Here is a 15,613-nt window from a genome sequence, read left to right as displayed (position 1 = left end):
GTACTCAGTTTTAGTTCTACTTAAATGAAGGCCTTTAGACTCCAATGTTTACCTCCATAATTCAAGTTTTCTTGGGCTTTTTCTCTCGTTTTATCCACGAGAAAGATATCATCAGCAAAAAGCATACACCAAGGTACATCCTCCTGTAGATGTCCAATAAGACCATCCATAACTAAAGCAAAAAGATATGGGCTTAAAGCCGATCCCTGAAAATTATTGAAGACACTTTGAGCAAAAAATTATTCATTTTTTAACTGATCTTTAGAACCAAAGTGAATAATGAACTAAAAATGCATTCAAAGACCTTAATAAAAACAAAACAACTTGAAATTTTAAAACGTCAGGCTTCTAAAAAAAATTATAGAAGGATGATTTGGCCTTGGAAAAAGATAAATATTGTTATATCCTTCCAAGTTAATCAATAAGCCATCTTAAATAAGTCCAAATTTTCTTCTTAATTAATAATTTCATTTTGACTAAAGCCAATTTAGGCCGATGTCTTTGTCAACCATGTTATCCACTAAATTAGCTTACATTGAGTATTTGTCATCCCATCAACATCTAAAAATCAAACCACATTGTGTAATTAAGACCACATCATACATTATTTTGTTAAGTTCATAATACTTTCACACATAGCAACTACAAAAGCATAACATCAAAGAACAAATGATTTTTATCTAGCATTCACTCTTCGTGCAATGAAAGCATGAAGATAATAATAGAGAATTTGCATACATACCACACAAGTCTTATAGATTTACATATCTAACACCATAACTTTCATATTTGCATTTATAACACTTTGGTGTTAAAAACCTATACATGAAAAGATGCATTTTATCTTTTAGAAAATATATAATGATGATATTTTTTATGCAATGTTAATATGAAAGTTTTAGTGTTAGATATATAAATAGATAAGAATTGTGTGGCATGCATGTAAATGCTCGAACGAATAAACATATATTTTCCCTCATTAGACAGTTTTTTTTTTTATTTACAGGACAAAGAAATTTATATATTCATTAAGAATCTTCAACAATAACAAATTCAAGTTTTTCAAAAAAGCAGAATTAAATAGAAAATGCAAATAATAAATCTCTTAGAAAATAGTAGAAGTTTCAGAAACGGATTCAGAAGAAGCCAGTACCAGTTGTGGAGGAAGAACACCTTCCTTCCAAGCCTTCTTGCGCTCACGCTGCAGCCGAAAGTAGTCTCTTCTTCTAGCTCTGAAGCTGTTCGGGTTCTCAGGCTGTTCCACTCTTGGGTAAACACTGATCTGTAAATTAAAAAAAAATAATAATGTAAAATGTAATATTGATGCCATATTTCTGTGTAAAAACAGATGGTAATATTTTATGAAGATGAGACTGAGTTTACCTTTTTTCTATCAGGTCCAAACTTTTCAAATTTTACTACTCCATCGATTAGTGAGAAGATGGTGAAGTCCTTCCCCAAGCCAACATTCTTTCCAGGGTGGAACTGTAAATTTGTTCAAGTTGAATATTGAGTTATGGATGAGCAATTTTATGAGTATTGCTGCGCTTACAAGAATTAAAAGGAGATTAGCATACATACCATGAAATTCTCATGTATTTTTACGTATCTAACAATCAAACTTTCATATTAACTTTTATAACACTTTGGCGTCACCAACCTATTCATGTAAAGGTGTATTTCACTTCTAAAAAGTTAAAAATAATGATATTTTTATGTACGATTTGAGCCTTGTAAATGTAAATATAAAACTTTAGATGTTAGATATGTAAATGCATAAAAATTTTGTGGTATGTATGTAAATGCCCCAAGAGTAAAATGCTATACAATCAGCATATATAGTCTTATCCCGACCTGTTGGGAGAAAACAGAACTCTCCAAATAATGTCCTTCCCAAAAATTCTTAGGGGCTTAAGACTCCATTAGAAATCTAAACCACACCACGGAATAAAATTGCATAGATTCAAGGAAAATTGGAACAAATTTAGGAATAGAAGCACAACAAAACAAAACGGAAAAGAACACCAGAATTTACTGTGGAAAAAACCTGAGAACGGGAAAAAAACACGAAGTCACGCCACCAGAAAAATTTCACTATGAATCAGAAAGTTGTACAGAGAGCACACTCAATTTATTCTCTTCTTTCAAGGAAACTTACAAGCCCTCGCTCTAAACTCTTCCTGCTCTGATCCAACATGAGAAATGCATGTTGAGATCACAAAAATCCTCCACTCTGACACTTATCTCCTTCACAAGAAACTTGTCGAAGAAACCTCGTGCAGGAACTACTAGTTACGGCGCTGAAATTCAGCCTTCAACCAAAAGATCCCGTGCAAACTGCTTCGGCCGCATACGAGCCCGGACTTGGCGCCTAAGCGCCACTCTTATGAGAGGCGCCCTTTCTACTGTCCATGCCCACATATGTGAGCGCATATGCGCCATAGGCTGGCGCCTTCTCGTGAGCAACGTCCAAGTGGGCTTTTGAGCACTCACATCCCGGTGCATATGCGCCGATCGTGTCTCCAACACGACCCAGACACACACACACATATATCATAAACAAGCTTCACAATTAGTGTAGTAGTGATTTAATCAACAATCAGAAATGAAATCCATTCTCTGCTAAAATATTGGACTAATACATAAGCAATATACAATAAAAAATCTTGGTGAAATGATTAAGGCCATCTATTCGTCATTTCAAATAGCACCCCGAAAGAGTGAAAAATATAAAAGGAAGATTTATACATACCACTCAATTCTTATGTATTTACAAATCTAGCACCTATACTTCAAATTTTACCCATGCATAAGAATGTGTATTTCACTTTTTTTTAAAAGTTGAAATGGTGGTATTTTCTATGTGATATGAAAATTTAGGTGGAATGAACGTAAAAATTAATATTTAAGTGTGTGTTATGTAAATTCATAAGAATGGAGTAGTAGGTAAGTAAGTGTCCCAATATAAAATCAACTGAGAGTCTCTCCCATAAAACTAGGCAGTATATAGCACCAAACTTCAAGCATTTACTTTCCTCTGAAGATCTTTTAATATTTTCGTTTTTTCCTAGAAAGCACATTCCTATTACATCCTAGCAAAAGCACATAATTGCAGAATTCCAATTTTTTCTGGTGTCTGCATGTACCAAACTTCTAATTATTGAGGAACTTTATCTAAAATGGCAATACTTAATGCTTGTAGTGTTGTCAAAAGCATACTTCGAAGCATGCATTTGAAGCGAAGAATGGCAATGTGAGCAGATCATAATGCTTCATGCTTCATTGTGTGTAGCGTTAAGCAATTGCAAGATTGTTCCTATTTTAATTTATTTAGGGTTTATTTGGGGCGATTGTATCTTTCTTGTAAAGGTGGTTATAAAACTGTGACGGTGAAATGAACTTTTTAAAAAGTTACAGTGGTAATTATAAATATATATTTTTTTAAAAAGTTTGACAATAGCATACTTACAACTGCCACACTTTAATAGATTTAGTTATAAAAAACATTTTCCCACCATAGCAATTTCTAGAAAAAATAAGAAACTAGTTCTCCAAACCAAACTGAGGTGACGATTTGAAACGCAACACAAATAGAAAGTTGTCTGAAACAGACCATTAATTATTTTTATCTTACTAAGCTCAATCATAAATAGTAGATTTATCTTCTAATAAAAATATTCAAGGGTACAAAAAGCAAAGATATTCATAAAAAACATGCTAATAAAACATCTCTTGATCTTAGTTTCTAAAATTGAGTAGAAGTTCATCATACTTTACCTTTTGATATTTGATATAAAATACAACAAATCAATTTGTGATTATTATTCATATGAAGATTACTGAAAAACATAATACTAAGTAATATCCATGTGACATGAGCCATTCAATTACCTGAAGTACACTAATTGTTTCACATTACATTACAATCAACCTTACTCTGAAGTAATCTTCCACAATTATTCAGTAGGGCTAGCAAAATCATGCCCACAATATATAAATGGATTATGAAGGCATGCAGGGTATCTCTCTCCTATCTGCCTCCCTCAAGTAAAAAGTGTCATGTATCTCTCTCCTATCTTAGTCTTAAAATGATTTATTCTTAAGCTTTTCATTATTTTTCTTTATATTCACAACTCACACATTTTATCCGTTCCTCTACACCACATTACCTTCCTCATAAACGCCCCACTCATTCTGATAATATCACAATAAATCTCCTTATCCATTTCAAAACAAAATTTATTGGTTTCTGGTTGCACCAACCCCACTAACTCAGACATAATCAAAACCATCCACTTGCAACAAATCCCAAAACAACCCTCCTCTAAGTCAAAATTAACCCTAATAACCCTCATTCAAAGTTCAAAATTAGGACATCCTCATAGCCAATTTCATTAAAGATCATGATATGTCATGCATGGGCCCCATATTAATCTAAAACCTCAAATGGCACCGACTCAACACAGACAAAAAAAATCTTCCATTCATGGCAAGCATAGTTTTATTCCTTTTATAACAATAAGCACAACCCAACGTCTCCACACTTTTCTAAAGTAGCATCCTAAGAGCTTCCTATAACTTTTCAATTTCAATCTTATATAGCATTCCTAAAACATCAAAAAAAAAAAACAACTTTTCACAGAAAAAATAAATATTTCATAAAGCCCAGGACTAATCTTCCCAACTTCCTCGATTTCAACTCGAACAATTACAAATTTGTTACTCTTGTTATAAATTTACAACAAAAAAAAAACTGTTTTTACAATTTAGCCTAATAAACTTTGCTAGTTTACCTGAGATTCAACCAGAGGACTTGAATATTTCCAAAAGTGAATTTATATGATCCATAGATTCCAGATAAAGCTTATCATATGACTAGTCAGAGCAAGAGATAATTTAGAGATCCAATTCTTTAGTTTATTGCACTATTATTTGATGCCATTAAGATAGAGAATGACCACCATGAAATGTACTAGTTTCCATATGAAAATGCTATGGCTAGAACCACTGCCTAAGGCACAGGAGGAGTTCATTGTAAACCTCAAAATTATGACTTAAGCCCAATTCTAACCAGCTCACAATTCATACCAAATTAGGCTGAAAATTTCTCCTAATTACATATAACTTGTATCAATTTTTGTCGACTCATTCTCATGTTGCTACTGTGTTTCCTTCATGTTTGCATAAGCACTTGCATGCATTGAACATACTGTCGTAAATGTGACGATGATTGTTTGCAGTAATGATATCTGAAGGGCTGTTTGGTACAGCATTAGCAAATCTTTTAAATCCGGAATATAGGTTTTAAGACAAAATTAAGAGACTAAGAAGAAATTGAATTTAATAAATCCAGGATTTAAAATTTGCTCTTTTTCTCTATTTTTCAAATTTATGTTAAACCCCACTTAAATCCGTCCTAGACAGTCCCTTAATGCAACTGTTGTACTTTCCAAATATCAAATACAGTGTTTTGCATTAAGAAATTGTTCATGCCTACCTACACCACAAGCCTTCTAATCTTGTCCTACCTGTTCACAATAACATTTGCTAAAACCTTCTTATCACCACTAAAATGACTTTATCATGATTCAATCCCTTACTATTATAAATTAAGGCTAGTAATTAATGCCCTTGATATGTTTGTTAGTAATTTTATTGGTCCTAGCTTCATGGTTTAGATTCAATAGCAATAAATCATAAGTGTTCGGGTAAGGGATGTTTAAGTTCCCAAGCTCAAATAGTTGCAGAGTTACAATTACTAAGTAATAGAAGTGGAAGGATTCTACATAGAAGTACTAAATCATTGGGTACCAAAAAGGTCCATACTGATTAGGAGAGAAATAACTATCTTAGCTCAATAATGTCCAAAAGCACAAGCAGATGAGAAAGTCCAAAATTTTAGACATAAAAAATGAAGAAATGAGAAAACCAACAGGCATAAAGCTTTGGGTCCAATTATCACAATCAGCCAGCAAGGAATACATTGATGAGATGATAGTGATAGTAAAGAAATAATTGCTATCAAAAATTTTGTTCATTTCATTAATAACTTGGGCTTATATAGAGCCTTATAATATTTTTATAAAAACATCCACAGACTTTCTCTCATTACAAACAAGACCATATATTAGATAAAATCTCAACATTAGCATAACTCGCAAAGTCAGAGTCATAATAGCCCTCAATACCTAAATGCCCATTTTCTGAAGATCAGCCCCTTCCCTGGTGCACTCTTCAGATACTTCAAAATCAGATACATAGCATTCATATGGCCCTTCCTTGCATCATATACGTAGCGGCTCACCACATTCACTGCAAATGAGATATCGGGACTATTGTGATCAGATAGATCAGTCAACCCAACAATCTCTAGTACCTCTCGCGATCAACAGATACTCATGCCTCTACACTCAGCTTGACCTTCTAATTAATTGGCGAGACTGCATGTCTGCATCGCAATATGTCCGTTTGCGTGAGGAGATCTAGTACATACTTCCTATGAGACAAGATCATCTCCTCTATTCCATTAGTCATCTCAATCCAAAGAAAGTATCTGCGTTGTCCAAGATCCTTCGCCTCCAATTATTTGCCCAATCATACCTTTAGCCAAGCAATCTCTGTCACATCATCACCAGTAATAATCATATCATCAACATACAGAGCAAGCATAGTGGTGTAACCTCCATATTGTCGAAAGAATATCCGATGGTCGGTATTTATATGTTGATATCACCTGCCCACAATAGCCTTTCTAAATTTGTCAGACCAGGATCAAGAAAATTTCTTCAAGCCATAATGTGACTTCCTAAGCCGACTCACACTTCCCACTGTCTGGTAGGTACTGAATCCTGACAGTATCTCCATATGCACCTCCTTTAGTAACTCACCATGAAGAAACACATTCATCACATCGAGTTGATGTAACATCCACCCACCATTCACTATCAAAGAAATCAGCGTCCTCACTATGCTCATCTTCGTTATTCGTGTAAAGGTTTCGTCATAGTCAATGTCATACGTCTGACTGTACCATTTCGCTACCAATCATGCTTTATTATGCCCCACATTCTCTTCTAGATTTTGTTTCACTATGAAGATCCACTTGCACCCAATTGTTATTTTCCACGCTTGTGGTGGCAATATCTCCCATGTTAGATTTTTATCGAAAACCCGCATTGTCGCTTTTCACTTTGGATTTTCCTTAGCTACCTACCAACACTTGAGAATAAAGACAATATCCAAGATGCAATGAATGTTCTAGGATATGAACAAAATGAGCAATGTCATGTTTTCACCCAAAATGATTAGGAGGATGTCTTGCATTGTTCCGAGAGATCCTTCTTAAAGTTATGTGGTTGGAAAGAGGAATTTTCTCTCCTTTAGATTTCGAGCCTGAGGTGGATAGAATAGGTGTGTCAAGAGTTGGGGTTGACCGGGACAAGGAACTAACTGACACAAGTGGCAGTGCAAGCATTGTTCTCTCATTTTACTTCCTCCTTGTACACACCCTCAGCTCCCCTTCAGCCTGAATTTCACCATCTCCGGGATCAATCTCCTCATTTTCCAAGCTCCTCAATTGATTAATCCCACATCACAGAACTAAACATCACTCCCACATGCACCAATCTCCCACTATAACTACTCACCCCTCTTTTCTCATACCTCCAATATCTGGTGAGTTATTGAGAGGTGAGGTTACTTCCAAGGAGTATTACAGTTACAGTTCTCTAAAAGACAAATTCATACTCACAAACAGTTTCTTCTCTATCGGATTACAACAAATTCTGGATAACAAAATAACTCACGAAAACACATTTTACCGCTCTGGGATCCAGGTTCCTTAACGATGATTGTTGTCATTCACAAAACATACACAGTCAAATATCAATAGGAGGATCCCGTTATTCTTCTTTCAAAACCTGACAAAGAGATTTTCAATCCAACCCTCATGAGAGCATTCTAATGATCAATTGCGCAGCTATCAAACTGCTTACCTCCACATGTATTTTGGAGCACTCATCGTAATCAGCATTCTTCAGGCTACCTCTTAAAGATGTCTATTTTTCCCCTCTACTACTATGTTTTGTACCAGTGTGTATGGACATGTGAGTTGATGTGGAATCCCTGGGGCTGATAATTATTCCCCAAACTCCTTGTTAGTATATTTTGTCCCATTATCATGGCTTAACTAAGCAAGCTTATATAATTAGGCTCTGTGTGAGGCAGCTGAAGCTTATCCAACTTCTGCTGATAAACAGCTGGTTCTGATAATCTATTGATGAGCAGCTGATCCGAATAAACTGTATGACTGTTTTATTTGTGCGTATGAAAAACAACTTATTCTAAAAAAATGATCATTCTGCTCCTATTTTGAATAAGTTGTTTAGCTGTTTGGTTTGTGCTTTTGATAAACAGCTTATTTGCAAATTTTTCTAGTTAAAAACCAAACAGTGTCGCAAAATTTATTATTTTCTCAAATGCCACAACATAAAAATGCAAAAGAGTTGACTAACATTTATATAACTCAAAAGGTTCTGATTACATCAAATAAACACAAAAACATATATGAAATTGAAACATAAATTCACACACTAATACAGATTATATATGAAATTGAAACATAAATTCACACACTAATACAAATTATAATGACCCAAAAAAAGAAAAAATAACATGTTAAAACTACAAGGAAAAATATGTCAATATTGACTTTAAAATGTAAAAGCACATCACGATGATTGTTGCCCGGTTCCGATACCTCAAAACCCCGAGCAAAACTGTCCGATTGGGATATCGTAGAAATGGAAGAACTCGAACCACATGCGATGCTCTCCCGTTGTGTACTATCGAACTCTTAGCAGCTATGTCGAATTGGGATATCGTAGAAAAAGTTGCACCGTCGGCCCACCTGAAGAATTTGCAGTCTTCTGGTCCTTGTCCGCACCGCGGGCACCTGTAGAATTGTCGTCGGTAGCTATGTGCTTGTCGTGACGTGAGTAGCAATGACGATAGCCCGCATCGTCACATCACTTGCCTTGACTTTAAATGTGTGATCGAAGATGTTTACCTTCTGAGAATGTTGAAGAAGGAGCTTGCCGAGGAGGAACAACGGAGCTAAAGGAAACAGATAGGGCAGACCTAAAAATCGGGGGATAAGAATCTCAGAGAAAGAATTTAAGAGGGAAGAAGAGATGAATGAGAGGAGGGAAGATCGGGATTTCTTACCAAGGTCGGAGCAGCTGCCTTCGGCGAAGGCAGAGCGAAGCAAGCTGCCTTCGGCGGAAAGCTTCCTTCGGCAGAGGAAGATCGGAACTTCGCCGAAAGCAGAGCTTGCAGCTTCCTTCGGCGAAAAACTTCTTTAGGCGGAGGCAGAGCGGAGCAAAGTGGCGAATAAGGAGTCCGAAGCCAAAGGAGGCAGAGCGGAGCAAAGTGGCGAATAAGGAGTCTGAAGCCAAATATTAGAGCACGAGGGAGGGGCAGTCATGTAAAAGCGGGCGTTCGAAATGTTGATCGCGGGTCGATACCCGCGATCGCGTTTTACCCTATTTTCAAACGTCGTTTACAAAAAAGCTCCCCAAACGCGCAAAATAAACGGTACGGCGGTGTTTTCAAAAACGTCGCCGCACTTATAATTTGCCCCAAACAGACCCTAAGTCTGGATTGTCTTGTGAAAAATTTTAAAGCAAACAAACACATCACCTTTACTTTTCATCAGATATAACCAAGTAACTTGAGAAAAATAATCAATAAAAGTCAAAAAAATATCGATAACCACTCATCGAACTAATAGAACAAAGTCTCCACACATCAGATATATCAAAGCAAAAACATAAGAAATTATCTTCCCATAATTGATAAAAGAGCTCCTAGTAAGCTTATCAAACTCGCAAACATTCACATATAAGTTTTTGTTTTTTTATACAAAGATTGATACGAACGACTGAATAAACTAAAATAAGAGTGTCTCATGTGTTTGTGATGCAGCAACAACACGTCTTGCACACTCCTTCCAGATTCCCCTACTCCAGCACTCTCTACCATGGATGTCAAGGCTGAGTCCATCCTCTTTCTATCCAAGTACCAGAGTCCATTATATCATATTTTAGTCCCAAGTATCTACCTCGTCCCTTTATCTTGAAAGATCATCTTCAGAATGTCAAATGAAACAACACAATTTGGTTGAATAAAAATGATACTAATGAATAAAATGTTCACTGGAAATAATGGATGAAAAATATTGGATAAACTCATGGAATCGATACATCTCATTATACATTTAACAACTAGAAGCTGGGCTATAACATTAGCAATTTAGATGCTCTTTGGAACTATTATGTGAGTCTAGAACTCTCTAATAATATCTATCACATGTCAAAGTGCACCAGATTCTAATATCCATTCTGGTGATATTGTGATGGAAATATCGGCATGAGCCTATGTATCACGAGTATCTTTGTCAGAGTGCGCATAAGTAGCAAAATTAAACTTGATGACGATGATGTGGATGCACCCTCAGCCCTATCAACAGCTACTTTCTGCATCTTCTTCAACATCTCCAAAAACTCATGATCCCCATCGTTCAAACCCACATCTATTTCTCCCTCATCCTCTTTTGCCATTAGATTTTCCCGGTAGCTCTCTTTTCCACCCCTTTGACCAGCGCGGCCTCCAAACTATCCACGTCCACCTGTAACTCTCTCCTTAAGTGTCATAGGATGGGTCTTGCTCAGATGACTAACTTCACCACAGTTGTAATACTTGCGAGTCACCCCGTGGACACCTGTCAAACCTGAGCTCGAGGTAAACAAGTCTGATCGAGTACCTGGAAGTCCACTCGGCTTGGAGTGTAGCCTCATGAACTCTCTTCCTGTATCATCGTAGCATGGTCTCATCCAGTGAAGGAATAGTTTTTTGGTCTACGAGAACTGATCTCCTCTGATCAAATGTCGGGTTCAGATGAGCCAAATACTGCATTGTCCTCATCTATGCAAAAATCTCCCCCTTCTTGCACCTAGGATCTCCACAGCTCAACACCGGTGAGAAGTGATAAAGTTCTACCCAGAGTCACTCCAGAACTATGGAGTGCTCCTGAATTGATCTATCACTCTATACCACTGTCTCTATCTCAGGCTGAATCTGAAACACCCTCATGTGGTTCTCAGCTCCATTATAGATCTTCTTCAGCTTCGCCCAGATGTCCCTCACTTTTCGAATACCATGTAATTATGAGGCAATCGATGAAACCATCAAGTTGAATAGCCAAGTGTAAAGAAAGACATGTATGGTCCTCCACTCATCGACCTCAACACTGTCACTCTTTAACTAGACCTCCGTCAGATATCCCTTTAGTCTCTTCCCTACTAGAGCAGCATTGATTCGACGTGACCAACTCAAATACATGGTCAGTCCATCAAATTTCAGATCCGCAGGAGGGAAATATATCTTCACCTGTATTGGAGCACGTGTTGATGCAATGGCTCTCATCAAGACTCTAGCACCCCGTATTGGCCAGACATAAACCTTCAGAACTTCAAAATCTAATTTCCCTTGAAGCTCCAATCTTTTACCTCCTCCACTATTTTCATCTCCATCTCCTGACATACTCAATCACAAGTATCTAAGTCTAGATCATATAAAACACATGTGAATTTTACCCTTCGCGTATGTACGTTATGATCAAGTCTACAATTGCATCGTGGCCTCCCTGTTAGGTCTGCGATCATGTTGTGGCCTCCCTAGTTAGCTCTAATTGTGATTGTATAGTAAGGGTTCACACCACTATTCCATCATTGTCTTCTCAGTTAGCTCTAATCATAATTGTATCGTGAGGGTTTACGTTACGATCCCGTCGTTGTCGTCCCAGTTAGCTCTAATTGTGATTGTATAGCGTGGTTTCATGTAGCGACCCCATCGTTGTTGTCCCAATTAGCTCTAGTTGTGGCTGCTTCGTAGGACAAAGCGGAAGGAAGTGGAAAAATGGGAGTTCGAATCTCCGTGAACCAATCCCACTCGTTGGATCGAGCAGCAATAGCGACGGCTAGGGTTAGGGCTTTAATACCCTAAAGAAATAATTGCTATAAAAAACTTCGTTCATTTCATTAATGATGTGAGCTTATATAGAGCCTTACAATGTTTTTACAGATAAATTTCTAGACTTGCTCTATTTACAAATATGATCATAAATTAGATACAAATATCAACATATAGTATCAAGCTAGCACTCAAATATGAGACTTTTCTTGGTGAAAATAGAGGAACATGGCTGGGTTAGGAGAAAAAGTATTTTAAGTTAAGAAATATTATAACAAACTATAAAGTAATTGCAAAAAACGATCAAGCATCACAAAAGAAAACACCAAAATTTACTTGATTTGGTGCAAGTAAGCATGTGTTCATGATTGCACAAAGATCCACAAATCTAGCTTAAAAAATAAATAAAGAATTAAACTTTATACAAATTTGAAGCTATGATCAAAGATACAATTTAGACTAGCTAAGACAAAACATGATCATATGTTGTGAAAATGTCACCTAAATATGGAGAAAGTAATTTGTAGCTCAAATTACTCTCTTCCCCTCTCCGTTATAAGCGTCTAAACGAGAATACTTTGTCCTATGATTAAGAGCTTCTTTTTTTTCCTTGAATCGGAATATCAACATTTTTTTCTTCATGAAGAAGCCAAAAAACACACCAACAAAAAAACAAAAATCTCTTTTTGAATTCCCTTCCCTTTCTATCTCTCCCTTCTATTTGTTGCTTCCTGCTGTGGGATACATGAAACAATTGATTTCTTCCCCTATTTATTGTTACCTCTAAAGGAAGTAGCTTTAAGAAATGGAATATGAATACAACTTAAGCTAAGTTGCATTAAAAATTAAGAGTAAATGAATCCTGAGTTGGGAGCAATCATTCTTAAAAGTCTGCTATGAACTGAGCTCACGATTGGCAGCTACTAAACTTGGTCTCAGCACCTAACATTCTATTTATAGCATGAGAAGGCAAGTTAGCAACAAAATGAGGCCATGTCGAGCAATCAAATAAGAGCTCGCCAAAATGATAGGTATGAAAGAGCATCTAGCCTCGCAAAGTCTCAAGTTCAAGTGAGAATCTAGTCAAGAAATTTTTAGCATAACAAATTGTCCAAATTTCCCAATCATCGCTATCATAGTTTAGCATGGGAATCCTAAATTGGCCAATAGGAATCCAACAAAGGCATGATGGCTTTGAGTGACAATTACTACCATGTAGCTCTATTTTGTAAAATGAATTGACCAAAATCATCCACTTCATCTAGGGGGGAAAACTTGAGTTACATACCTGTGTGGCTCACATTAAGCAATAGCAATCAACATTATAACCAAAGAAAATAATACTAATCATTTATTTTTTTCCCTTCCTATGCTTATGCCTAAATAGAGTAGTTGATGCTACTTCCTTATGGGCATCGATTAAGTTAATTTGGGCATGCTTGAACACTAGTTCAATCAAATCAAGCCATTTTAGAATTCATTTCCATCTCATATAAGGTTTAGAGATCTATGCTTCATGTCAGAATTTACACTTTGCAAGATTTTTTAAATAACCCAACAGCAAAAAAAAATTGCCACAAGCTAGTAAATCACCAAAATGATGAATGAATCTTACATCACTAAATAAAACAAAATGGCGGCATTTACATACGTGTCACCCAATTCCTATGTATTTACATATCTAACACCTGAATTTTATCTATTAGATTTACAGTGGCAAGTATTGGTGGTCCAGCAACATTGGCGGTTAGACAGACGTTGTCCGGTTGGGGCTGCTAAACCATCGATGGCAGGCCAATGATGGTTTGACAGTGATGGCGGCTCAATGGAGGTGGTCAAGCAGCCGTGATCTAGCAGCGACGATGGCTCAACAGCAGTGGTCAGGCGCAGCGATGGTGGTCTACCAGTGGCGACAGTTAGTCAGGGGTGAACTGACGGTGGTGGAGCTCAGGAACCCTCACGAGCTTGAAGCTCCTTCACCTTTCTCTTCCAAGTCCAAGTACTCCATTAAGAGAGCGAGACTCTATTTATAGATTTTGGTAGTAACATCATCCGTAAATATTGCATCACACTGGACACTCCATCGGACGGCCTAGAGGGATTCCCTTGATTGGATGACATTTTATGAATATTTAAATGCCTTAATGATGACAAAATTAAGTGATAATTAGCTCGTTAGATTTGTTTCATCGAGATGCTCAATTTGATTATAAGCTTGTAAGATTTGAAATCAATTTGATTATTCAATCGATCATTCAAAGCCTCCAATTGAGCTTAAACAGCTTGATCCGGGCTTGATTGGACCACGAGTTGTACCAAGTTTAGAGTTGTCGGGCTCGTCATGTCGAGATGCTAAGTTCAATTATAAGTTTGATAAAATTGAAGCTTGGATGTTTGCTTAAACAGCTTGATCCGGGCTTGATTGGACCACGGGTTGTACCAAGTTTAGAGTTGTTGGGCTCGTCATGTTGAGATGCTAAGTTCAATTATAAGTTTGATAAAATCGAAGCTTGGATGTTCATGATCAGTATTTGGAATTGTTCTTTGTTCAAATGCTCTGGTATTCATCCATGATTAAAATAATTTTTGACGCATTGATGTTTATAGGTAACCTTGGGGGTAATTTGACCAAATGCTATAAACTTGAAAATTAGATCATTTGTTTGAAAGAAAAATAAATGCAAAGTTTTTAATTCATATTCTTATAAATTTCAAAATCATCAAATATGTAAATTTTGAATAAATTCCTCCCCAGCCACCGCCCGCGCCAGCCCACACCGCTCACCAACTGCCAAAATAAGGAGTTTATTTTACAGCAATCCAAACACCAAAAACTAATATCCTCAACTTATTCTATAACCAACCAAAAATCGTAAAAATTTCAAAAAAAAAATTAAAATCCAAATACCTGCAACTAAATTGCCCCTTGGTTTATTATAGCATTTCACACCAAGAAGTACTGAAAGCAAAAAAATCTAATCTTTTCACACCCCCAAATCCAAATCGCGTTACTTAAAAACCCTAACATAGGGTCAAACCGCCGGAGGAATCTCCACTAACCTTAGTCCCGCATTGGCGCACAATAATAGCCCCCGGCTTCGCAGTCTGATCGCCGTAAATCTTGACGCCAAGCCTCTTCCCACTCGAATCCCTCCCATTCTTCGTGCTTCCCGCACCTTTCTTGTGAGCTGACTCAATTGTCATCGGCAACCTCGCCGGAAGTGACACGGCAGCACCACAGCCGGCGCTGAGTTGCCTCCGATCTCCCCGAAGAAACGAGCTCGACAGCGAGAGGCTTTTAAAGGTTCCGATCAAGTTGAAAGTCACGTTAGCCATGTCTATCTCTCTTCTTCCCTCTCGCTGCTGGAAACACACAGCTGGGTTCGGTCGGATAATGAATTCCAAAAATATATTAAATTTTAACTTTTTTTTTTTACATTTTATTCATTAATTTCTGGATGAATATTTAATGTTTAGGTAGTTAAGTTCTAAGTTCAATTGTCTCTAATACCTCTTTTATTTAATGTTCTATGTTTTCATTAGTTGTTTCCTTTTGCTGGATGGTGGATCTTTATTTGTCTTC

General features: G+C 36.8%; 1 protein-coding gene across 1 annotated transcript; it reads right to left on the bottom strand.

Annotated features, from left to right (window-relative positions):
* Window positions 1–1,045: 1,045 nt before the first annotated feature.
* Window positions 1,046–15,406, bottom strand: LOC110035798 (50S ribosomal protein L27, chloroplastic). Its single transcript, XM_020740088.1, has 3 exons — window positions 15,091–15,406; window positions 1,384–1,485; window positions 1,046–1,282 (listed from the first exon to the last, which is right to left on the bottom strand). The coding sequence occupies exons 1-3, from the start codon at window positions 15,364–15,366 to the stop codon at window positions 1,106–1,108; spliced, it is 555 nt and encodes a 184-aa protein (XP_020595747.1). The 5' UTR covers window positions 15,367–15,406; the 3' UTR covers window positions 1,046–1,105.
* Window positions 15,407–15,613: the final 207 nt, after the last annotated feature.

The sequence above is a fragment of the Phalaenopsis equestris genome, unplaced genomic scaffold, assembly GCF_001263595.1.
Source record: "Phalaenopsis equestris unplaced genomic scaffold, ASM126359v1 Scaffold199982, whole genome shotgun sequence".
Lineage (NCBI taxonomy): Eukaryota > Viridiplantae > Streptophyta > Magnoliopsida > Asparagales > Orchidaceae > Phalaenopsis > Phalaenopsis equestris.
This window is presented reverse-complemented; position numbering and strand designations above follow the sequence as displayed.